The 27315-nt window shown below is 42.7% G+C and overlaps 1 protein-coding gene across 1 annotated transcript in view; it reads left to right on the top strand.

Annotated features, from left to right (window-relative positions):
- The window catches only part of LOC117554709 (gamma-aminobutyric acid receptor subunit alpha-2-like), a 42647-nt gene that overhangs the window by 11710 nt on the left and 3622 nt on the right, over nt 1-27315 (top strand). Inside the window, 9 exon segments of the mRNA XM_034229194.1 lie at nt 3106-3173; nt 12721-12863; nt 12865-12920; nt 12923-12938; nt 14082-14164; nt 14973-15019; nt 15021-15117; nt 25514-25666; nt 27025-27227. Coding sequence (XP_034085085.1) covers nt 3106-3173; nt 12721-12863; nt 12865-12920; nt 12923-12938; nt 14082-14164; nt 14973-15019; nt 15021-15117; nt 25514-25666; nt 27025-27227 — 866 coding nt within the window.

Below are 27315 nucleotides of genomic sequence, written 5' to 3'. Positions count from 1 at the left end.
GAAAAAACAAGAAACTAATTACCAGAAACTAAACCGGGGAGAACGACAGACAGGAACAAACTTACGACGGGAACAGGCAGGAGACACGGACAAGCATAGGTGACAGGGACATGAAATGACGACGAACAGACTGGAGCACAGGGGAAGACAAGACTAAATACACAGAAGGGTAATCACAGGACAAGACACAGCTGGCAGTGGAGGCAGAAACACAAGGGCAACAGGTGAACACAATGAGGCACAATCAGACACAGGAGGGAAACTAACGACAGGAAGTCAAATCAGACAGACACAAGGATGAAAACATGTCAAAACAAAAAGGTGGAAAATTAAAACAAAAATCCAAAACCATGACACTTTCAAGTCAATTCCCTCCAAAAGATCCAACAAAAATGTATAAATAAGTATCCAGTTAAAGTAAACTAAACAACATTTTAAAACATCAACTTTAAATATCCAAAAAGAGCTAACAGTGCAATTCTAATTTGAATGTAAAGAATACAAATAAAAAAAGTATAAATGTGCTGTACAATAAGAAGCAAAATACAATCAATATTTGTTAAAAAACATAGGAAATCTGGACGAAGCTTCTCAAAAAATACAACTACAAAAAAAAGTTGTTCTGATAATTGACGACACCATACAATAATACTTTATGGGTAGATCAAGTCTGAAATTGTTCTTCCATCACAGCAGCTCCATTTGCAACATCAACATGACACATTTGTAAGACAAGATACGAGGGAACAGCCATTTCACTTTACATCACAAGACCCTCTACACATTTGACCGTGGATTTATCTCTGAATCTATAGGATTGACTGGTGCACCAAAGAATGCTTCAGTCTAACCAGATTAAATCCTGGGAGCCTGTACCTCTGATTTGATGGTAACAATTCATTTTCGCTGTTCAGGACATGGTTGGGGTCAGGGATAATGTTGTTTGCCTGCCTCAACATGTAATTGTTGCAGGTTTTCCTCTCTAAGGTTGACCTTCATTCAATCTTTGAGCAGATTTTCGACTGGCGGAGCAGTGTGTCTTTAAAGTGGTGGACAGAGACTTGTATCATGTGGTATTGCAGTACTGCTGAACAATCAGAATCACACAGAATTTGTCTGCCCTGAAAGACCTAAGAGACAAATAAATCATTTGATTTAAGAAATGTCCAAAACACGATACAATGGACTGTTAAAAAGAACCCATTTCAGTTCCCCGTATGAACCTCCAGAACACCACAAAGTATCTTTCTACAAGAAGAAGCAGTGCAGTGTGACAGCGTTTATTCTCCAACACGGCTTATACCGAGATGCTGTTTCACATGTGCATCCACAAAGAGCATCTCCCTTTAAAGAAATCAAACTAACTAACTAACTGTGACTCACAGTAAAACATCATTTGAAATCAGCCTGATTCACATACACAAGTCTGGTTTACATAAATAAATGCGCCCTGGCTGCATGTCTTGCTAAATGGATTGCACCTATTTCCCGCCGACCTGCCACTTCCTCCTGATTTACATGACCTTATAAATAAGAAAGCATTTTCATAATATGGGGCTTGAATGGCGGCGCCACCTTGCCATGCAGAAGAGCACTTTACCGGGGAGTAATAATCTCTTTAGATCTTGTGTGAGATGCTGCTGGCCGTGTAGTACAGAGTGTAGAGTAAAACGTGAAAGCTTTTTGAATTGACTGAGCATGAGAGATGGAGCTTCAGTAATTATTGAAAGACACAGAGTGTAGAGAAAGCAAATGGACCTGATGCTGCGGCGCGGGCACACGTTGCACATCGCCACTTAAACAGGAGGCATACAGTATGAGAGTGTTGCTTTTCCTATCTATCACATCACTGTGAACATTTAAAACAAATGTATACGCTTGAAATCACATCTTGCACGTGACTGTGGCATAATAAATCTTACAAGAGTTTCCTGTGAATTGGCAGGTCGCGTAAAGGTGAGCTGAGTCTGTGCACAGTTCATCCTCGGGATTTATCAGCAACACGCATCGTTGAACCGTATGTGACCTTAGGAACAAAATGACATCTTTGAATGTGAAGAGCTGTTGGTGTATAATCAGAACATGATGTATCAAGTCACATTTATACGTTCTAGAGACATCTGTTTCTCTTTGTTATTAAACAATACTGAGCTACGGAGGCCAGGGGTGGCCATAGAGAGAAAGAGAAATCTATCAAGGCCACAATTGAAAAAGAATTCTGCACAAGATACAATTTGTCACTTAAATGAAATCAAATTGATCCCACCTTTTGATGAATTTGCCAGCACAAATTAAACGTCACATAGTCTTGTTAGCGCACAAGGCCAAGTCATCCAGCTTGAGGCTCTGTACAGTAATAACTCTTTACTTTAAAATGAGCCTGTTTATCAAGACATGCTGACAACACTTGCTCTGCGAGGGAATACTGCTAGTTAAAGGCAATAAACAAGGATATCGTGAGCAATATGCTGACTCGGAAAATGTTATTGACTTTATAGTCGGTCTATTGGAAGACCCTGTAAATCCCGCATGACTTACAATTTAATCAAAGCTTCAACAATCAGAGAGCAACGTTATTTGCTGCATCGTCTAAACGTCTTGTTTTGTAGGCTCATTTTGAAAGAAAGATTGCTGTCAGCGTTTATGCCAAATACATTGCCTTTCCTTTGATTGCTTCACAATAAAAGCCTCCCTGTGTTTTGCCAGTTGAATGTAGGTTAATTTTCATTAACAGTACCGTATCACAGCTCTAATAAGGTTGTAGGACAGTAAAGTCAGTCGTGCGTAGGTAATGTGAATGGCTGACACTAAAAATGAAATTACAATTCATTAAATGGCTGTTGCAAAAAAAAGAAATGACGACCAAAGCTCTTTTATGCTCATAGTAATACTCTTAAATTATTGTTGTTTTCTCCTTAAAACAACACAACAATTAAGCCTTTCATTTATAATGTTCAGTTTTCTTGTTTATACTAAGCATCTGACAGGTCTGAGGAAACATCAAAAACATCACATATTCTCCACTTCAACGACTTTTAACTTTTCTTTTTAACATTGTTTTGATGTCTTAAGTGTTTTGACGCCTTGTTTTTCTCTCTTATTCAGACAGGATAACAGAGGTGAAGACAAACATCTACGTCACCAGCTTCGGACCAGTTTCAGACACAGACATGGTGAGAGCAGACATGTCTTTTATTTAGTTTAAAGGGGCCCTATGATGCTCATTTTCAGGTTCATATTCATGTCTCTACTGTGACATGTTGCCATGCTCTAATGTTCACAAAGCTCTTTATTTCTCTCATACTGCCTGTGCTGCAGCACCTCTTTTCACCCTCTGTCTGAAACCAGAGCCAAGTCTGCTCTAATTGGTTAGCTGGCTGGCTCTGTTGTGATTGGTCAACCACTTAAGCTAAGGGGCGGAACATCTCTATCATGAAAATGTGTTGTCCAATCAGGGCGTTTCAGTGTGTGGGAGAGAAACTCCCTCTGAAGAGAACACTGATTCTAGCCATAGCAGACCATTTACATGCACAGAAACCCTTATAACACACTACAGGAAAGGGAAACCCCAAGAAGGGCATAATACGTTTTCAGCCCTTTTGGCTGTGGATAATATTCATACCTTACACAAAGAAAGAAAATATGCTTCTGCCGTGTTTTTAGTATCATCACGGCTTTCCCTCCTTTCATAATGTTCCAGTTCTCCACACCACAGCACCACGTCTTTTCATCTGATGATTGTCTCCTTATACATTATTGAAAGTCCTCTTGTTATTCCAGTCACTCCTTTTTATTTATCCTGGGCTTTCCTGTTTATCATACTGACATGCGCCCATCCCTCACATCATATTATCAGTGTCCCTTCTGTTGTTGAAGACCCATTTCCCGAGTGATTGATCTATTGATTTAGCAGTTATGCTGTTTGAGTTCAATGCAGTGGCCTCTAAGAGATATGTAAACTAGAGGGCACTCAGTTAAACATGAAACGCCGGGTTACGTATTGTAACCCTTGTTATATTAGCACAGGCGGAGCCCTCTACTGGACTCTATGGGTACTACCTTATCATGCAAGCATTCACCTACTGAGATTTCTATAGACGTAGCCGGCCCCGGGGTGGGCCTACCTGAATGCGTGCGCATCTCACTTCCGTATAAAAGGAGGCCCCGCCTCCTGACCATCATCCTTCACCACTCTTCAGCGAGCGGTATAGGACAGACAGTGCCCCAGGGTAGAGGGCTCCGCCTGTGCTAATACAACAAGGGTTACAATACGTAACCCAACGTTATATCTCTCACAGGCTCCGATGTATGCACGCACTGTCGTCCAGCACACCATTCCACCTCACTGTCCCTGACCGGCTTTAGCAGCCACTGCGCCTCACTCACCTCTCCCTCGGTTGTAACCGTGGAGAAGTCCAGGCTGCGGCCGATAGAGCACACCCTGACGCGCTTGCCTCGCAAAAAAGTGTGCTCGAAAACAGTGCTGAGGGCTCCCCTGCGTCCACTTATAGGCAGACAGGGAAAGTCCGCAGATTTATGCACCCTCTCTCCTGAGTCCCTAAAGAGCACGGGGAGAGCGCAAGTGCCCCCTATGTCCCCACACTCAAACACTGACCCCGTGCAGAGTGTGTACGGACTATAGTATGGAGGGCTCTCCCCCTCCTGCCCCCAGGCAGGCGAGGGGAGCCCTTTAGCCCTGTAAGGGCCCAAAGCGCATTACGTCACCCCGCGACCCTCCAGGAGGCCGGAGAAACATAAGCGCATTTACGCCCGGGGAGGGGGTCAGATGCCCACTGATCCACAGACCCCCCCCTCCTCACCAGTCTTGTGTTGCCCCAGCAAGCACAGACGCTGAGAAAGAGCCAGACATATCCAAGAGATAAAACTTTATGAAGGGACCTGGCGTTGACCAAGACGCCGCCGTGCATATATCCTCCGCTTTTCCAGTCACCCCGCCCCCGAAGCACACAAACAGCTGTTCAGTGCGTCTCAGGGTAGCTGTGCGCTCTACATATCATGCTAATGCGCGCACCGGGCAGAGGAGATGTAATTTTGCTTCCCTGGCCCCACCATGGGGTGGAAGACTAAATCCCCCCCAACTGAATAGCCCTCGACCTGAACGCACTCCTTAGGCTCTTGGGCACAAAGGAGGGGTTCGGTCTGAGTGTCGCCCTGCTCCGGTCACCCCGAATCAGTAAACAGCTCGGGTGCACCGACAGAGTGGTTAACTCGGACACTCTTTTGGCTGACGTTAAGGCAAGTAACAACGCTGTCTTCCACGACAGTGCTTTCAGGGAGGAGAGCTCTAGAGGCTCAAATGGCTTTGTGACCAGAGCCTCGAGCACCAGCGGCAGGTCCCACTGCGGGGTGGAGGCGCGCACTACTGGGCGCAGCCTCCTGACCCCCTGTAAAAACTGCAACATCAGTGGCTGAGAAAAGGCTGACCTGCCGTTAAATCCCTCATGACAGGACGAGATGGCTGCTGCATACACTTTTATAGTAGAATGAGCAAGTCCTCTGTCCACCAGTAAAAAGGACAAAATAGAGCCCAACTCACAATATAGGGGCTCTAATTTCCGCTCCTCACACCATCGCTGGAATCCCAGCCACTTCGGCCTGTAACAGGCTGTGGTGGATCCTGCTCTAGCTGCCTGGATAGACTGAATAACGCTGTCAGACAATCCACCCTGTCTCAGCCTGTCCCTCTTAGGAGCCAAGAGAGGACGGCCCAGAGTGGGTGACGCCCCGATTGCACCTGCCTCTTGAGACATCGCCCCCCAGAACTGGGGAACCTCCCAGGGCTGGCCAACCTTCATCTGTGTCATCTCTGAGTACCGCGGAGCCCCGACGCGATCCGGCGCTATCAGAATGACTACCAGACGTTCTCGCCTCACTCTCCCCAGGAGAGGGAGAATGAGACGCAGCGGTGGAAAGGCGTATAGCAGCATCCTTGGCCATGGCTCGTGTGCAAACGCGTCCACCGCTAAAGGCGGGTCGTCACTCAGGGCCATGGAGAACCACAGGGCACAGTGGCTGTTGCGCCGGCTGGCGAACAGATCCACTTCCGCTCTCCCGAACTGGGCCCAGATCTGCTTCACCACCTCTGGGTGAAGCGTCCATTCGCCTGGCAGGGGGCCGCCCCTCAACATGAGGTCGGCCCCCCTGTTCTCCAGTCCCGGGATATGGAGGGCTCTCAGAGATAACACCACCTCTGAAGCCCATAACCACAGCCTCTCCGCTGTGGCCAACAAGGCGGCAGAGCGGACTCCGCCTTGCCTGTTGATATAAGCCACTGTGGTGCTGTTGTCGCTCCTGACCAATACATGTCTCCCTTGAATTAGGGGCATGAAATGCTGGAGGACTAAGACTACCGCCCGTAGCTCTAGGAGGTTGCTGTGTCGTGTTTCTGTTAGAGACCAGCGCCCACCTATAGCCTTCTTACATTACATTACATTACATTGCATTTAGCTGACGCTTTTATCCAAAGCGACTTACAATAAGTACATTCGACCAGGAAGACACAACCTTGAAGAAAACAGAATCATATAAGTACATCAGGTTTCATAGAGCCAAAACATTTCAAGTGCTACTACCAACTGGCTTTAGATAAGCCAGTCCTTTATTAGTATATAAGTGCTTTGTTAATAGTTCTATTGCTCGAAGTGGAGTCGAAAGAGATGAGTTTTCAGTCTGCGCCGGAAGATGTCCTGATGTCAATGGGGAGCTCATTCCACCATCTTGGAGCCAGGATAGCAAACCCACGTGTTTTTGCCGATGGGAACTTGGGTCCCCCTCGCAGCGAGGGCGCAGCGAGTTGTTTGGCTGATGCAGAGCGGAGTGCACGCGCTGGGGTGTACGGTTTAACCATGTCCTGGATGTACGAAGGGCCAGATCCATTCGCAGCATGGTAAGCAAGTACCAGTGTCTTGAAGTGGATTCTAGCAGTTACCGGAAGCCAGTGAAGGGAGCGGAGGAGCGGAGTGGTGTGGGGAAATGTAGGTAGGTTGAAGACCAGACGAGCCGCTGCATTCTGGATGAGCTGCAGAGGTCGGATGGCACATGCAGGTAGACCAGCCAGGAGGGAGTTGCAGTAGTCTAGGCGTGAGATGACGAGAGCCTGGACCAGAACCTGCGTCGCTTTCTGTGTCAGCTGGGGACGTATCCTCCTGATGTTGTAAAGCGTGTATCTGCAGCAGCGGGTTGTAGCAGCACTGTTTGCAGTGAAGGACAGTTTGTTATCTAGGATCACACCCAGATTCCTTGCAGTCTGAGTCGGGGAAACAACTGAGGTGCCGATGTTGATTGTTAGGTCAAGAGTGGGACAATCTTTTCCCGGAAGGAAGAGCAGCTCAGTCTTGTCAAGGTTGAGCTTGAGGTGATGAGCAGACATCCACTGAGAGATGTCAGCTAGACAAGCAGAGATGCGTGCGACGACCTGGGTCTCTGAGCGGGGAAAGGACAGAATTAATTGGGTGTCGTCAGCGTAGCAGTGGTATGAAAAACCATGCGGGCTAATGACTGATCCGAGCGAGTTTGTGTACAGGCAGGTCCCTCCCCATCCTGTTCCCATGAACACTGTGATGTAGGAGGTTACCCGTCCCAGTGGAGACCCCCTCCGGAGGCGCCCGGGAGACCCCCAGAACCAGAGGTTGCCCTCCACTGAGGGGGGGATGGTCACCAGCCGCCGTTTGTGCCTCTTGGGATCCAAACGCAGGCTGGAGAACCACCTCTGCAGGAGCATATGCAGTAACCCCTGCGGGACCACAATGTGAGCAGACGTCATGAGACTCAAAGTCTGCATGACAGTTAAAGCTGTCACTGTCGCCCCCTGTCGCAGCCTGTGAACCGCCCGGAGAAGGGACGCACTTCTGCTCCCTGACAGGGTGGCGCGTAGCGCGCCTGCATCGGACACCACTCCCAACTACAACGCCTGTTGGTGAGGTATGGGGGTGCTCTTTTTTCAATTGATCGCAAAGCCTAATTTGGTTAGTGTGTGATCAATTGTGCTGTGCAAAGCATTGCCTGTTCCCTGGACCCAGCCATGACTATGAGGTCGTCTAGGTAAAAGAAAAAACTCTCATGCCGTGGGCGCGCAGCGGTTGAAGCGCTGTGGCCACACATTTACTGAAGTGCGTGGGGATAGGGAGTAGCCGAACGGTAATCTGTTGTACTCGTAGGCTATCCCCTGGAAGGCAAAACGCAGACACTTCTGTGCTACGGAGCAATTCCACAGCCCAATAATTGCCATGCGGCCCAATAATCGCCATGCGGCCCAATAATCGCCATGCGGCCCAATAATCGCTCTGACCTGGTGAGGCGGGGGCATCTCTAGCAATGAGCGAGTAGCCCACACATCCGCCGCCATGATCATCATCCAGGGAGAGTACAGCCCTGGGCGGTGGACTTCCATGGACGCCGGACTCGGAAGGAATGGCAAACGTGAAATGGCACCGCCTTGGCCATATCCTGGTCCCCCAAACACTCGAAGCAGAGGTGGTGGGGATTGGCGCCCCGCTTTTTAAGCCAGGGCACGATTTCAAAAAATACTCATTTTCTTTCTTTCTCTTTCTTCCTTTCTCTCAAAAAATACGTCTCGGACTCAGTGCTAGGCTATCACCTCCGCTCGCTGAAGAGTAAAGGATGATGGTCAGGAGGCGGGGCCTCTTTTTATACGGAAGTGAGATGCGCACGCATTCAGGTAGGGCCCGCCCCGTGGCCGGCTACGTCTAGAGAGTGGCGAAGTCACGCCCATCTACTTCTGGTCCATGGGACCTTATTTCGGAAAAATTATGTATTGAAGTCAATGGAGAGAGAAAACTTATCTTTCGATCCCGTTTGAATTGTGCCATGAATTACACATATGATGGAAATAATTTCCATGTCAAAAAAGTCACAGTTTGTCGTAAAACTGTTGAAATATAAGACTATGAAAAATACGCAACTAGAAAGACTACAAATCCCAGAGTCGCGTAAGTGATGTCACAATTGTTTTCCTCCACTAAGAGATAGCTAAGATCAGCGCCAGATATAATCTATCTATATTCTTTCACACACACATACGGGTTTTGGGGCCAAGGGCGACACCGTACTTCCGGTATCCGCCATTTCACACGAGGTGCAACCAGAATATCATAGTCTATTGCCTTAATCAATATAGTCAACTCTAAAATACCACATATATGCATTGGCATGATAATATTATTGTGACAAGTGGGGTATTCACCTGGTGTTTCCAGAAGATAGACGTAGATGCTGCCAAAAATCGACCGAAGGCCAACTTTCGAGAGTCGTTTTTCCATACATCTGCAGGCAGTCTGTAAGGGCAATCGGACAACCCACACAGCTCTAGTTTTACGCTGGTAACGACCTAGAGCACACCCCTCAAGTCCAGAGATGTAATCCGAAGACATGCAGGTCGATTTCTTCGGTCGTTAATTCAGAAAAAAAAAACCTAGTGCGCTCTGCCTGGCTACGTTAGCCCCTCCAGGGAAAATGGCGTATTTATATATATATATGGCGCACGTTGCATTGTGGGTAGCTTGTGACGTCTCTGTGTGTGAAAGATAAGATAACTTTAACAAGATGCCTGTGTGCTTAGTACCAGGTTGTTATTATACCAGCAATGGGTCTTGCTCGTTCTTTCGCTTCCCGACTGATGAAAGGACCAGGAGTGGCTGGATTCAAGTTAGCTACCTAGCTAGCCACGTTAGTTAGCATTACAGCCTTGTCATTTTGATTAGCCTTAATATGAAGTAACATTAAGTAACCTAAAATGTTAAACAGTAAGAGTAGTAGTCATATTTCGTGATCATTCTATAATACACAATTTAAGCACGGGGGAGAAATGCTAACACTAGCATCGGCGATCGCCGATCTTTTTTACTTCATGCTATCTGCACAAATGGTTGACATTAAACATTAAAAAGACCAGGCAGTTCAGAGAGAATCAAAGGAAGGCAGGCAGGCAGCTTTGCATTACATTCGTCTGGACGTGTTTCATTGTGGTGATAGTGAGGGTAGTCAATCGTTTTGTTGACAAGACAGTAGTGACGGCCATCTTGGTGACGTGTGTTGTTCTGCAAGACCAGAGATTAGTTCATTGAGCGGTTCACACAAACAAAGTGTTACTTCACAGTTTGACGGCACCTTTGTATTTTTTTGACTTGGAAATGATCTTTTAAATTGACAAACATCATGTGTTTAATTCGTGGCACAATTCAAACAGGATGAAAGATAATCTTTCTCTCTCCATTGACTTCAATGCAGACTTTTTCTGAAATAAGGTCCCATGGAGGTCCACCGGAAGGGGAGGGACTTCGCCACTCTATAGAAATCTCAGTAGGTGAATGCTTGTATGATAAGGTAGTACCCATAGAGTCCAGTAGGGGGCGGAGCCTGTGAGAGATATAACAGCACTTCTGTGGACCAGATCAAATATACAAAATATGAAAACGTTAAGACTTAGACATTCAAATGATTTCTTCGAGGAAATCCCAGGTCACCACCTACCCGAGGGTGATCCCTACGCTACATTTCAGCCAAATGGTTCCTTCAAAAAATCTTGAAAACAAGCAGATGGACAGAGTTGACAAGGTGAAAAACATCCTTCAGTATCACTGGCAGAGGTGAGCAAGTTACCAATATGACAGAATGAGAAAAAATATCTATGGGATAATGCCTCTTATTTCATGTTTTGAGAAAAGTATAGAATTAGCAAAATAAGGCACAAGGCTGATTACATATGATTTATTGCAGTTGTTGATATTGCACACTGCACAGCCTGAAATATATTCTCCTTTGACCTGATTGATTGATTCAAATACTGCAAAGCAATTCATCTGATTGCTGCGGTGGGCCTCAACAGATTTATAGGAGGACGACTGACAGCCAAAGCTTAAAAATGAAACAAGTAAAGAAGAAACATCCTGCATTAGCTTTCAAAAGAGCATTAGCTAAACAAAGAGGGCCAAAGGTAACTAAGCAAATAAAAAAATATCTATTGTCTTTATGCAGATTTATGCAGCAGAACGTACTAGGTGTGGTCTGTGTGGTGACCGTGCATTTAAGCATAAATCAATGTCATTACAACGTCGGAAAGGGCAGGAGTCACAAGCAGTTGAAGCGATCAGACAGGTTTATCGGCTACAGTAAGTCAAGAGACGTTTTTTTATTGTCAACCAACCACATGAAAGAAAACAGATCTTGAAAGTGTTGTAGTTTCCTGCACCGAGCCCTAAGACCTGCATCTATACAAACAGGCTGTATTTAAATTATTTTGAAAGGCTCGGTTTCTATAACAGTTATCAAATATTACTCAAATGGTGGAAATTGTGCATTTGTATTGGGGACTATCTCCAGACGTGGATTTATACAAACTTGGCCAGTGAGTGTAATGGCAGCATGATGTTTTATGTTGGACGACTCAAGATAAACAACATCCGATGTTCACCATATCGAAGGGACATGTTGTCCCAGTGCAGTAGTGTGGCTAATTTGAGCCATTTCTGGAGCAAATTAGAGGTTAATACTTGTGAGGAGGATGTGAAATGTGAAAGCAACTGTAAATTATGTAAACATTGTCATGAACTGTTTGTTTCCTGTTTTATTTTTAAAATCCTTCATACACTGTATTATGTTTGTTTGTACTTCCTGTTTGTGTTGTTCCCCTCATGTTTGATTACCTGATTGTGTTCACCTGATGCCCCTTTGTTTTCTCTGCCTTCCCAAGTTGTGTCTTGTCCTGGTGATTAGTCCTGCATGTATTTAAATTCTGTCTTTCTGTCATTGTTTGTTGGATCCCTGTTTGCTGTGCATCAAAGAGTATTGGTCTGTGTGTTTAGCCTTGCCCTGCCTTATTATTTAGTAAGATCGTGAACGTCCTGCATTTGGGTCCAACCTTCATTGATCTCAAGTGACATAAACAAGTTGTTTTATGTTTATGTTTGTTGTTTTATGTTTGTTTTATGTTTGATTACCTGATTGTAAACAACTATCGAGCTTTAAAAACAACTTCCTGCTTCCATTTTACTGTGTTTACTTGTGTGAACAGTGACTGAGGGGAATTCATTTAACTTCTCAAAAATTGGCTGTAAATTATTTGCTACACAGTTAGCTTGTTCTCAACTTGACAGCTGACATAGCTTTTTCGCGTTACCCATATCCCAATTAAGATGTAGAATGTTATGATGACTAATACTAAAGCTGTCCATTACGACAAAAGGAAAACATTTTAATAAACCTTTACTGTAATTTATTGTGTAGACCCGCCATTACGTTTTGGTTTCAGTTGATCTAAATGTCAGAGGCCCTTTCAACTGTGACCAGAAAAATACACTCTGGAGGAATCAGTCCCACTCAGTCCTTTGCTCACTGCGCGCTCAAATCGCACAGACACACACAGTGCTCTCACACGAACACACATTTCACAGTGCAGCGCTTTCTGCCCTAAATCCTCTCTTGTGTGTGTTTCTTGTGACAACAGAGGATTGTAGGTCAAGGGGTTGTCTCGGCCTCAGAGCAAGCTTAGAAAACACCCGCTTAGAAGAGCTGAGGGGGAACACAGAGACACGGGCCTCACCTTGATGGAGCTTTGACAAATAGGGAGAGCCATTCAGCGCCTGAGTTTTAAAGTGGCAGGTGTAGTCAGCATTTCTTAAGCAGAAAGTACTTGATGGAAAGTTACAGCATCAAAATGATTATTTACTCATGTATTCCCTACAGGAGTACACCATCGATGTCTTTTTCAGGCAAAGCTGGAAGGACGAGAGGTTGAAATTTAGCGGACCGATGAATATACTGCCGCTCAACAACCTGATGGCCAGTAAAATCTGGACTCCGGACACCTTCTTCCACACGGGAAGAAGTCTTGGCTCATAACATGACCATGCCCAATAAACTGCTGAGGATCAAAGATGATGGGACCTGCTGTACACCATGAGGTAATTCAAGGAGCATGGTCCAAAGAAAAGCCACATATGTGTTTAAAGGTATTTCTCGACTAGTAGGTGACATTCTTATAAGCCTTTCTTGCCTTGAGGGATACTGACACCACTGCATGTATTCACGCTTATATAAACTAGTCTGGGACATTTCACCCTGTATCATCAAAATTTAGTTTGTACTTAAATGAATAAACGTTAACGGCTGATTATTTTTATATTTGACTAGCTAGGCAAGATTTTCCCAATTTTTTTGTACTTTGCTAACAGGCTAGTGAGCTGTAGCTTAATATCCGTTTAAACAAACTTTGAATGTTATCAGCCCATTAAAGGCCATTATCAGACACCTTCCCGGGAGTATGTGCGTTACTTAACACATTGTTTAAGTAGGCTAAGTATGTGACTAAGGTTGCTATATAAAACGACATCAGTAAAAGCAAGAGGGCAAGAATAATAGTTTATGAATATAGTAGCCCTCCCGTAGAGTTATCCCATCACATCACATTAGCCCCGTTCAAAGACTGAAATATCACAGTGAAATAACTACAGACTTCATGATAAACCCTAATTAACTTAATTTGGTGTAATCTGCTAATACATTTTAAAATAAGGGCCATGCTGTACCATATATTCATTGGATTAAAACGAATAATGAACATTTGAAGAGGGTGCATATTGAGTGTACAGACATGAAAGTGGTCTCCATCCTCTCAGCAAACACTCTTTTCCACTTTGACAGACCTAACTACTGTTCAAGAATCAATGTTCAAATGTATTCTTCATTGCTCCATTGTGTATGCCACTGATGCTATATTTTTTGTCCAATGCCTTTCTTCATGAAAATCAATATGAATGAAAATCTATTGCAAGTTATTTTCACGATGATTGAATTTCTTATCCAAGCTAACGTCACGTCGCACAACGTTTGTTTATTTGATTTCTGCTGCAGCACCTTGTTTACTTTGCTCTGCTGTTTACAGTCAAGATGCATACTTTTATTCCACGGCGTTACAGATGGGAAGTGTCTTGAATAGTGCATGAGGCATATGAGTTTTCTTTTTTATTCGAGACCGTGCCTAATCTGTACTGTTTACTTTTCATGCATTTGGAAAGTCTCTTTAATGTTCTGTGAATTGGATGCAGGTTAACTGTGCATGCAGAGTGCCCAATGCATCTGGAGGATTTCCCCATGGACTTTCATTCCTGTCCACTCAAATTTGGCAGCTGTGAGTACCTCTGATGATGATAGGCGCCTGAGGGACCTTAAGTAAAATGCTATTGCTTTTTTTTTTCTGCTCACTGGTTCTTTAGAAAGACAGGCAGCCTAAGAACCGTGAAGCTGGATTGCATGGCCTCACTTTTCCGGCATTAACCCTTCACATTTTCACTCAATATGCAGCAATTAAAAGATACATAAAGATAACTGCCAGACTGAGTGGGAATGTCACTGGGAGATACGGGTATATACAAATCTCATCCAAATACTTTATTTTTTCCAATTTATACCTGTTTTTTTTATGTATATTTCATTTCCATGGCTTCTTTAAATTTGGATGAGGATTTTCGCTTTAAGCTGCTTTCACAATATTGATCTAGAAACAAGGAATTGTAAAGTATAATGTCCTATTTTCTGTACAACACCACAATCTGAAGCATGACATGATTGGCAGAATATTTCAATAATGTATATAGAAGGGGAAAAAAATCTGTTTTTCTGTTTCATCAGATATTCATAGGTTAGCTACAAGCTTTCAAATTCCATATTCAGTGTACGCTGTGCGACTGATTGAAAAGGGCAAATGCCACTGGAGCATCAATTGCTTGTTGGCAATTGTATGAATTCCATCTTTCAGCCACAGAGAGATTTTTTTTCTCCCTACAGTATCCCTTATTTTCTAGAAACACAGCTTCAAACACAATGTAGTGGGGGCTTTTTCATTTGGGTCAGTGAAATATTTTCTCGTGAAATCATCGATAGCTGCAGCTGCCCCACACTTATCCCCTATGGGTTTATCCCTCTTCTCTTTTTTTTAGATGCCTACACAATCTCAGAAGTGACTTATGCTTGGACTCTAAATGCCCTCCGACTCTGTCGTGGTGGAAGGAGAAAGCTCCCGCCTTAACCAGTACGACCTGCTTGGACAAACGGCGGTCAAGAGCCTATCAAATCGAAGCACAGGTAAGCTATTATGGAGGTCTCAGTCGTAAAGTCATACAGGGATATACAATCCATCAATGCTCCATCCTCTGCAGTAAAATGCTCCTCAAGCTATAGAAAAACAAAGAAACCCTGGATTTGGTATTTAAAAATCCTTAAAGTGGACCTATCATGCTATATTTGAAACATATATTGTAGGGCCATACCTATATAAAGTATATAACTATATATATATTTTCAAAATACCAAACAGATCCTGCATTTAGCCATGCCTCATTTCGCTCTATTTGCTCTTTCCAGCCCTGTTTTGCAGGGGGCTTGATTCTGTGAGCTGCAGCTGACCACGCCCCCCTGCAGGAGAGGGGAGTTGGCAGTTACTTTGGCATTAGAGGGCAGGGATATCTAGATACTTTCCAAGGTTTGACATAATGATTGTGCTACTTTTAAATCAAGCAACGATGTTTTCAAATCTGTAATCAAAAAGCTCCTAAAAAACACTATTGAAGCAGTTCCTGCCGTTGCTACGTTAGTTCAAACAGTAACAACGGACTATTTTTCTTAGCGGATGCATGTCAAATTTAATCAATACATACAACTATTTTTAAATCAATAAAATCATTTTCTAAATCCATAAAAGCAATTTCAATTAATATTGGGAGTCATGTCGTTAACTTTGTCGAGAATGTGGCCATGTAATAAGCGGGATATGTGCACATTGCATAATGTGCCTTCATGCCGATCTAGATCCCTCTGCTTCGCGTCGGGCTCCTGATCAGCCTGTCGGTGTTCTTTTCCCCATAATGACCGCGTCGCTGCAGCATTATCCCTTACATATGATTATTAAGAGTCATTATTCATTTTTTTTTAAAGCAGGAGGCGCAAACGCTTGCCTCGGGGAGGGAGAAAAAGAGCCACAGCGGAGAATAAACAGAAGAGCAACCATGCAAGGGAAGTCTTCTCATGCTTTTGGGCAGACTACAGCGCCACTTACAGGCCTGGCATATGTACTACGGCGTCTCCAGCGCTTTCGAGCAGCAATGGCCGGCCGTGGCCCAACCTCTCATTCCCCTGATAGTGGAGAGAATTGACCAATAGCCGTAGCGCCACCGTCCTGACGTCAACACAGTGTTCAAATCTGGATCAGTCTGTACAGATCCGTTACAGCCCCTTTTTTTTAGAGATTTGGGTATGGAGGAAAAGAGAGAGGGTTGTGTTTTCTGACACTTGGTGAGTTCCCTGGAACACCGGGGACACATATTTCATGTAATAAAAAGACGTACAAAAGTGCATTTTTGCTATGATAGGTCCCCTTTAAATTATGTAGCCACATTACTAAAAACCGTCCAGGTTACTACATAGTTGCCAGCTGGCATTCAAGAATTCAACCACAGTGTGAAATGAACATAGTTTACAGTAAAGGGACAGTGCAGATATAAGGCAAATGCACTAAGTCAGTTTAACATGAAAAATACAAAGGCAAGCCCACGTTAAAGGGGCCCTATTATGATTTATGTTTTTTCCCTTCCTGTTGTGTGTAATAACAGTTTTTCTGGATGTAAATGGTCCGCAAAGGCTAAAATCCCAAAGGGAGTTTCTCCCCCCTGCCGAAAACGCCTCCATTGAGCTCTTTTGTTACTTCCCTGAGATAGTTGACATCACCATGTAACACATGGGCTTCTATTGGCTAGCGCTCCAACACATTTTAAACATGGTTAGACTAAGGGAAGGGACAGGCGGTTGACCAATCTGAGACTGGGCTCTGGTTTTGGTTTTCTGGTTTCAGGTGAAAAGAGGTGTATGAACCTGAAAATGAGGCAAAATATAACCCCTTTAATAAAAATCAAATAAGGTGCATCCCTAGTAAAAGATATAAAATAGGAATTAATAGCAGCCTTATAAAAGTGTGTAAACGAGATATTAATAGCTTAACCACCCTTTAGCAAATTGTGCTAACAACACTTAGCTTAAACTGTGATGACATATATAGCTTTGAGCTGCTTCTTTATTATCTCACTTACAAAAAGTTTTTGACTGTGAAATTCAATCTTTGAGAAATGTGTGTTTGATTGGGTGGGATGTAAAACTTTTCCACCTCTTCCATGTCGGTCTAGCTCGACTGTGAAACGCTTATAAAGTTTTGTTTTTGTCACCCACTTTCAGCGGCTTGAAAAACACAGAGAAACATTTGATTTGGCTCTCAATGCATGACACACATTTAAAATGGGATTTTGCAGGTTTGAATTCCCTACTTTGTTCTGTATTTTGTAAATCTTAATTTAGTTTAGCCTGGAGACCTGACAGTTGAAGATGCAGCTTGCTTGCTGCTGCTGCTGCTGCTGCTGGGGACAACCCTGTTACACTTTATAACCCCACTTTGGAGAACAAACAGTGGCAGACCTTTAAATGCAGTGCAGTTTCTCTGGATGGATTTCAAATGGATGATAAATAAAGAACTAGACGACAGATGCTGATACAAAATTAGACATAAGGGAGCCGCAGCTGCCTGTTGTAGCTGTCAGAGACACTAATGGCGCATTTCCACTGCAGCGGGTTAGCCCCGTTTAAGCGTCCTTAATCGTCCTCAAACTGCCAGGCCCAGTTTTTGGTGGCCTTTCCATATAGCGCTAGCACCGGCTAGCGGGTACTTTTTTCCCCTATTTTTTCCGGCCCCATAAAATCGTGGTTCCTATCAGCCAGGGCCAGGGCTGAACTAGTGACGTCAACACTCTCGACTGCTGATTGGTCAGAGAGAATCGTCACAAGATCGCGCGAGAGATCATCCCTAGCGTCACATATATATCTAGAAGCAAGCGCTTGCAGCATTTTTATACACAGATTTTTGTAAACGGAGGAGCTACACAAAATGCAACGTCAAAGAAAAGCACAACGTGGTCGACCGAGAGGGTGATGACGTTCCTACATCTCATTGGGGATGATAAAATCCAGCGGGGCTCGACGGAACAACTCAAAATGTGAAAAAAAAGCCGATCGCCCCGCCTACACTGCGTTGCTACCCCAGGTCCTAAACTGTAATGGAAATGCGCCACGGCCTCGGCCGGCCAGCGAGGCAGCCCGAGGCCTGAGTAGGGACGCTTAAACGGGGCTACCCCGCTGCAGTGGAAATGTGCAGCTGCTGGGTTCTTCTGTGATTTAAGTGTCTTACGTTGGTCGGTGCCCAAAGACACATAAATATCTCACAAAAGTGCAGTGATGCTTGAAATGACAAAGAAAATCTATGTTCTGGAGCCCGAGAAGTGAATGAGTCGATGTGCATTGAAAATGTGGCATTTCACTCAAATGGACCTGCAGGAGACATTAGCGAGTGAATCCAACAGCGACAAGCTCGTTAGTGGACGGGGTAATTAACTCTGGTGAGGTCTGGAGCTATAAAACATGGACTTGAAGAAAAATGCAGTAGATAAAAAGGGAGTAAGAAATGTTTTTAGGCCTTTAATTTACTTGGTTATAAAATACAAAAGCAAAAATGTAAGGAACCGAGGTAAACAGGGATTTTTTCTTCTTAAATGTAAACAGTCAGAGTATGCATTCCCAGATTTGTTTTTCATTCCCATCATGTGGACACTACATTTTTCGTTGGTTGCTTTAAAAAGCAATTTACAATAGCACATTACGGAAGCAATTTCACAAAAGGATTGCAAGGCAAGTTAAATGGTCAAAACCTCTTCCTTTAAGTGTTATTTTTACAGATTTAAGGGGAAGTTGTGTAAAAAACACCTCGTAAAAGCTTTGAGAAATATAGTAGTCAAGGAATCCACCAGACGTTGTCTTGAATAATTATTTGGCTCTGTCAGGGGCCTGTACAAAAATAGAAATACGCTCTATCCTAGATAATCAGATGTCTCATTTAGGATTTATAATTCAACAAGGACATTGTTTTAAGTGAAAACACCAAAACAATGGACACAAATACATCAAACAGGCTATAGTGTAGAAGAAATAAATAATGAGGGCTAAAAATAGGACTAACAGATTTCATGCAAACATATCAATGCCAAGAAAGGGGGCAAGCACTGGAGTGTGCATACACAAGTCTTAACGTGTGGCTGTGTGTGTGAGGGTGAGATGGACACCATTGCTGTCCAGAGAGTAGACATTGAGGGGAAATAGCTTGAACGATGAAATAAAATAAATTGTGTTAAATGAATTGGCTTTGAGTCCAGACTTGAGGCTTCTTCCCCTAGGGATTAGAGGTGGTTGGCAGCTGTTTGCCTTTACATGCTGGGAGTGACAAGGGATGTGACACCCAGTGACGGGAGATTATATGATGGCAGTAAGCAAATCACAGAGGAAGGCTGTGTAATGCATTGTTAATTGGAAATAAGAGTTTGTACATACAGTACGTGCATGCATTGATTGTGAGCCACCGGAAAGAGAGTTAGGCCAAACGGTGGTATGTGGTTTTCTGTATGCAGGTAAAGAAAAATAAATGATACAATTTAACAGATTGGAACAACTAGTCTGGATCAAAGATATGTCTTACAATCATGTGCATAAAAATATAAAAACGGTTGTCTAATATGTCAGATCTTTACTGCTTAAGAGAAGAAATATGTCATCTACCTTGCACTGTTCAGGTTCCATGTTTTAAGCTTCATTCTGTCATAAAATGGAAATGCTGCAACATGGTGCTCCTGTCAGAAAGGCTCCCTGCTGTGGCAATACGTTGCAGCAGAATGAAATACTTAGCACATTGATAAATAACATGCAGGGACCAGTGCAAATAATCCCCCAGTGGTTATTAACTTAGAAATAAATGCCCTCAGGGCCTGCGCACAAGCAGAGCAGAACCAAAGCAGGTGGAGGCTGAGTGGAGCAGCAGGAACAGCAGCAGGAACACGTCAGCATGCACACTGGATGTGGATGTGAAAGTGAGGCTCTCTGAATAGGTGCCAGAACTGTGCAGCGACATGTGATTACAGAAAATGACGCCTGGCTTGGTCATGTTAGAATTACCTAATTTGCAATGTTATTCTTCATCACAAGGCAAAGCTAAACAAATGTTAAAGGGGGCCTTATGATGCTCATCAAGCCTCGCATCTGTATCGTTAAAGGGGGGAATTCCTCCATAGGGCTGCTCACGACTTGTAGTGGCTGAGTAGAAATCTCCTGACTTCACCGCACATGAAGAACCTCGGATTCTACTGATTTTATTACCCGCAATACAGACTTCACTTCATGAGATTTCCAAACAAATGTGTAATACTGTATTAAAGCATTACTTGAATCTGATCGGAAATTACTTGCACCCTATACCCTATAAAAAGAGAAATAGCCAACAAGGACAAGTGCTGCAAGGTTCAGCGTCTACATGATTGTAGAATGTTCCCACGGCAACGGATGAAACCGTTTTCGGGCTTGTCTATCAGCGGATTTATAGCCTAGGTCCCCAAGTCCACAGGGTGGCCATTTGCATTCAGCGCGGCACGTGCAACCTGTGAAACAGTGTCATTAGGAGAATTTAGAGCCAAATTAGAATTATATTAGTCTGCCAATCTAACCTGTCAGGCTCCTCATAAAGGGAAGGGCCAGGTCGCCACTGGTTTGTTGTTATACAGAGAGCAAGGCCTTGATGAGCCTTAAAACCAGTTTATTCCAGAAATGTTTCTCAAACTAAATGGTGGTAGATGGATTCCTTGAGAATCATGACCAAAAATCCTTAAAAGAGGTTTTGATGGGTGGGTGAAGGTGATGAGAAGATCTGAAAAGCATGCACGATTCTCTGTCACTGAGCGACAGCACTGATCTAATTTTAGCAATACTACTTAATGATGAGAGAAGCTTTGAAAAACAAAACAGTTCCTGCAGGACCATGATAACGTTGATCATAATAATGGTGAGAAATGTGTGGGCGTGCTATAATTACCAGGAGACTGTTGTAATCCCTGGTGTATGCAAACATTACTGCACAACATCTTTTAAAAGCGGGGTATCTTTTTGGATTGCTGAATGTGTTTTATTCTACTTCTAATTCAGACAGTTTTGTCAGTTTGGTAAATAAGAGCAGAAACTTTAAATCTGCTTTGGAAAGGTGTGGACTGGAGTCACATGGCTTTGACTGCAGTCAGACTGAAGCCACACATTTGATGACGTTTGACTTAATCACAAAAGGCTTGCAACTCAAGTTGGACTTAAAGACCAATAACTCAAGACTTCAGTTTCACTTGTGCCTTTTCAATTGAAAATACTTGGTAGCTTCCCCCAAAGTCCAAAGATAAGTTGGCCATAAATCCATTTTTCATACCCAGCAAATACTGACTTAAGTAGTTTGAATTTGTCTGACAATCGATCCAATCAATTTACACAACCGTACCATCTGTTACTGAGCACCAGTTGAAAAAAATATATTTACCAAAGATAATGTCATTCGCCAACATAAACCACTCTGTGGTCAACAAAAAACTAAACGAACTAAGGCACATTATGGCTTGTTTTGGACTAAAAATGTTGGACATACCTTGGGTCTGAATTCAGGGCTTTACAACCTTGTCTTGGGACTACATTGCAGAAAGCTCCAATAAACTCCTCCAATGATCCCACCTTTAGACAAATGGTCACTAATCCAAGAGTCAACCAAGTGGTAGAAATGTAAATGAGTATCATGATTTAAGAGAAAGTAAAGAATGAGTTTTGATGATTTTGGAAGAGTTTGAGAAGTTGTTGCTGGTGGAGAATATTGACCTCAGGGTTAAGGGCCTCCAGTCTTTAGCGGCAAAGTCAAAGGAGGAGGGGACTGTTTGCAAAGCATCTCTGTTTAGATACACATCTTCTTTATGCGTCCAAGCAAGTCTTCTTACTTAAGGGATCCTATTTTCATTCTTGGAACTTTTTTGTTATCACAATAGAAGCATGCAGAATCCCTAAGGTATTTATAGGAACTGTATCCTGATTATGCATTGACCACAGAAAAAGAGACTTTAATAACTGCATCACTGTGCCATACGGTCCAACACTACTTTCTGCCTATAGGTATCATTTACCGGTATAGTGTTTCCCCTGTGACTGCTTTCTACTATCAAGGGAATCCCTGCCACCGTTTCATTGAGTAAGACTATGCTTTCATGCACTGAATGCTCCTATCTAGGTTAAGTGGTCTATGATGCCTCGGTAGAAGGCAGAATGCCTGCCAGTGACTGTTTCTGCTGTTTAACTAGTCACTCCACATCTGATTGGCTGACTTTAAATTAATCATTCATTACTAGTGTGTCAGTGTTTGGTGTAGCGTACTTGCAAACTAGGTCATTTGGCACGAACAAATGTGCTCTCAGGCTTCGAGAACGGACATCTTGCATAAGCCTCCGAACATTTCAACACCCAGTTACGAAAGTCCCATTTTCAGCCATACATCCATGTGTCACATAATCATGTTCAACTTGTTACCTTAAAGCACTTACTGTTGTAGTTGCCATGAACTCACTTGTTTGTATGCTTTTTAACACATTATTGTGTTACAGCATACATTATAAACAAAAAACTCATGATTGAACAGAAATGAATGTAGTGATGTCTTACTTGACACATTGAATTATATAGTGTTTATTGACTTTGTCTGCTTGGGTAGGAATTTCTCATTTATCTGTTTCCATGGACAGCTGCTGGATTTTCGCGATATCACAAGATCACACGTAAATCCCTCTTGTAAGAAGGTTCAGAGCGATATTTTCGCTCTTCAACATACTGGCCTTGGCAAGAGTTTGATTGACAGATGGTTGATCTAATAACCTGCCAAGTATTTTTTGAAAGTGCCTGCCCTTATTCAAACAGTTTCCAATGACGGCTTCTCAGATGGTTCTGTGTAACAAACCGTCTGGAGCGTCAGGTTAATATAGTTCTATCTTATGATATTGCCCTCTAGTGGCCAAACATTTATTCAATGCAGCTTTTACTTTTGGTCTTTTAAGGGGGTATTCCACCAGTTTCTTATAAATTGTATTATTATTTTATCAAACTTTTATTTAACCAGGTTTTCCCATTGAGATAATCGATCTCTTTTTCAATGGAGACATGTCCAACATGGCAGCAAGTATGTTACAATGTGAACATAAAACAACAGATAACACAAAAGGACAATGATACAAATGATACCCATGATGTCATCAAGTAACCTCATTGAGAAACACCGCTGGCAGCGTTCCGCCCAAGGCCCTATCCTCTCCTATCAGAATTGTACACTTGCGATGTGTTTGGAAGTTATACGGTCTGTGTTTACATTAGCAAGCATCACTAACACCCTGAGCTAACGCTGTACTGGAGAGAGTATGTGTAAAAAACGGATTTATAAAAAGATACTCACCTTGTGGTAAACCCACGAGAGAGAAAGCGTTTGAGCTCCATACTGTTTCAGAAATAATCCTTGCTGTGGTTTGGAACATAATATGGCGTTTAATCACGGTAGCGTTTAACTGAGTTTCTGCATGCGGAAAGGGGCGTGGCCAGCAGCAGCTCAGGTTACATTTGAAGCTATGGACCCAGAATCAGCACATTTGTATCAGGGCTGAAATAGAGGGGTATGAGGCATGCTTCAATGCTTGATCTGTTTGGTATTTTGAGAAAAACCCTTCATAGACATGTTTTTGATATATCTGAAACATATAATATAGGCCTAAAAATAGTATAATAGGAGACCTTTAAATCAAATATTTTTCTGATGGCCAGCGACTACACTGGTTGCAAAAATAAGTCAGATTGTATAAAAGTTTATGAAAAAATCAGTTATATTTTACTGACCAGTTCATGGCCTCAATCACTAGTCTAACGTTGTTTTCAATACAGCATGAACATCAGTTATTAAGTTGGTCCTTTAGAGAAAAACATAAAGCAGGATATGCTTTAGGATTTGGCTACCTTGTGAATGACAGAAAGCTGAACGGTCTGGGTGTTTCGTCATTGAACTTGAAACCTCAGTGTGTGTCCAGTTCTACAAAAGATTGGCCTAAAATGCATTTTTAAGTATTTGATTGTATTCACCTTCACCCTTACTCAAAATATGGATACTTCTGGTTTAAATAAACTAAGATTGTGAAGGCCAAAAACCAACCAACCTATCAAAATGCCAAACTCAGGGCATCATAACAGATGCGGACAAACCAATTGGTTACACCTCAGTTACTACATCTTACCTCTCAGTGAAGCGATCACAGGCTCATCTAGAGAATATGTAGCCACCTGCCATTATTGTAAATCCTCCTCCTCCCCCATCCACGACACAGGCTGGCATGCAAATTAAATTACAGACGATATAGAGCTCCATAGGGTACTGAGAGTGCACTCAATTCCACAAAATTCCAGTGCCTGTGTGTGTGTGTGTGTGTGTGTGTGTGTGTGTGTGTGTGTGTGTGTGTGTGTGTGTGTGTGTGTGTGTGTGTGTGTGTGTGTGTGTGTGTGTGTGTGTGTGTGTGTGTGTGTGTGTGTGTGTGTGTGTGTGTTTATGTTTAAAGAGAGAGAATTAGTCCTGAGAGAAATGCTAGAAACCTTGGAATTGACAACCCCTCCCCCCTACCCTCTGCTGAAAAGGACTTTCCTCTTGCCAAGTGGCAGCGTGTATCAAGGCCTTCATTTCAGGATCGTAGCAAATGAGCTATGTTTCTCTGTTCTGTTGCCATGGGTAACACATATTTTTCTTCTCATGTCTAATCTTGGCGTCTCTTTGAGATATCTTCCATTTGCCTGCTGCTGCAGCGTTGGTACTGCCTTGTCAGATACGAGGCTTTGCGGTGCTACTGTTCGATGTATGGATGGATTATTTGATCAAATATGAACTGTAAACAGCTGAAATAGGCTGTTTAATCTACGTCTACGACTGCTTTGGCATCTTAAACAAGCATTCTCATAAAGCTTCACATCTACATATAATGTTCTCCTAAAATAAATTACAGAAGTTTGAAGCACTATGGAGTTGTGTGGCTGCACTGGAATAGTTACATCTTACTGGTAAAATCATCTCCGATGATTATGGGGGCTTGGGGAGTAACAGAGAACATGGAACAATGTTTCATGTATACTTAAAAAAAGATAACTTTTTTCTGTAAAGGTTACAGAAAAAAAGAAACCAACTCTGACGCAAGAGACATCAAGCTTGGCCAATGGAGACGTCATCACTAATAGAAAGTTATGTTAATGTTGACCTTGTGTTTTAAGAGATTTTTAAAAGGACACCCCAGAGTGCATGTAAGAGTTTAACAAAAATAAATCTCCTCTGGATGAGGAAATGCAGACCAACAGCTTTATGTTAAATATTTACAAGCATTCAACTGAAATTTAAGTCAACTACACAGATATTACTTTACATATTAAAATAATAATTTAAATTATTAAATGACTCAAACATCACATTTGAAATGTTATTAGAATAATATGAAATGGTGGTGCTTTAAAGTGACTGTGATTATTTTCTCCGCAGGTGAATACACTGTGATGACGGCTCATTTCCATCTGAAGAGGAAGATTGGTTACTTTGTTATCCAGACGTACCTCCCGTGCATCATGACAGTCATCCTTTCCCAAGTGTCTTTCTGGTTGAATAGAGAATCAGTGCCAGCCAGGACTGTGTTTGGTAAGTGTTTGCCTTTGTCAACGGCCATACCATCTTTCATTCAAAGATATATTTTAACGCAAGAAATCTACCCTCGTGGGGGCGCGCTCATGTGATTGGCTTAGAATTGAGGAGACATCTGATTGGCTATAGATAGAAAAAATTACAAGTACGAATCGGCTGACCGTCAGGGGAGTCTCAAAAAACCCACACACGAATGCACAGCGATCCGTGCACAGGAAGCGGTTTTGTGTTTGCAGGTTCAGAGGATTTTAAACGGGAAAACAAATATGTGAGGATCAAAAATACACATGTAAAACTTTTTTCTGTATTTGGATTTTATTTACATGTATATGAAACGGACGACACATTTGTGTGTCCTTTTGCGGATCATGAAATACAAGTGTGAATCCTTCTGTGTGCATGTGTGTATTATGAAACTGTTCTGAGCTCATATATTTGTGTCCCTTTGTAGTCGTTACACATCTCTTTGTGGTTTTTGTATCTCTTTGTAGCTGTTTATTGTCTGTTAATATTTGTATTGATTATCTCTGTCTGGTCATTTGCGTTTCTTTGTAGTTGTTGTGTGTCTCTTTGTAGTTGTTTTGTATCTCTTGGTAGTAATTGTGAGTCACTTTGTAACCATTTTGTGTGTCTTTGTAGTCATTTTCTGTCTTTTTGTGTTTTATTATTGGGAATTTCTTTGGTGTCTCTGGCTGTTTTGCATCTCTTTGGGATTCATTTAGTCTCTTTGTGCCTCTTTTTTAATAAACTCCCAGCCGGTAGTTGTTTTTAAGTCACATATTTGATGGGACAGCCAGGGGAGCCCCCTGACATTTTGGGCTGGTTCAGTTATCCATATATGAATGGAATTGGTTTATGAATGTGGGATTTCACACACATGATAGCATGAGGATTTTGCTCTAGTTAGTCAAAATCCCTGTTGTCAGTATGGGGGAATTGAATACAGCAATAACAATTGATGACATAGTGGGGAATAGGAGAAAACTAAATAAAAAGGAAAGAGTCTTCAGGGGCCTTTCAATCTCACAGGACAACATGTTTTTAGACTTGTTTGTTAGCCAAGTGGAACTAATGACAGTTATCTAAGACTGGTTTGCTTGTAGAAAGAAAAAGAGGTAGAGAAGTCTTGTCCTTTGGCCAATGATAGCAAACCTGCTGAGCAGTTAAAGCATTACTGACGGTCAGTGGCTCTAAGGGTAGAGTAGGCTAATAGTGACCTTATACTGTTAAGAACAACGGACAGTAAAGACTAATGCATATTCTTAAAAAGGTCAAACAGTGGTTACAGTGTTATGTATGTATATTATATAACACAATCATTTCTTAATGACTGATTTTCTTTTTTCCATTTCTAGGTGTAACCACTGTTCTCACAATGACAACACTGAGTATCAGTGCAAGGAACTCACTTCCCAAGGTTGCCTACGCCACTGCCATGGACTGGTTCATCGCAGTCTGCTACGCCTTTGTCTTCTCCGCTTTGATCGAGTTTGCCACTGTGAATTACTTCACAAAGCGCGGCTGGGCTTGGGATGGAAAGAGTATTGTGACTGAAAAGGTAACAAGTTGAAAAACTATTGGTTTGACAGGATACATTTTCAAAGCGAATCTATTGGCATTGTGACCACTGTACGTTGAAGAAAGTA

This window comes from Gymnodraco acuticeps, unplaced genomic scaffold (genome assembly GCF_902827175.1).
Source record: "Gymnodraco acuticeps unplaced genomic scaffold, fGymAcu1.1, whole genome shotgun sequence".
NCBI lineage: Eukaryota > Metazoa > Chordata > Actinopteri > Perciformes > Bathydraconidae > Gymnodraco > Gymnodraco acuticeps.
This window is presented reverse-complemented; position numbering and strand designations above follow the sequence as displayed.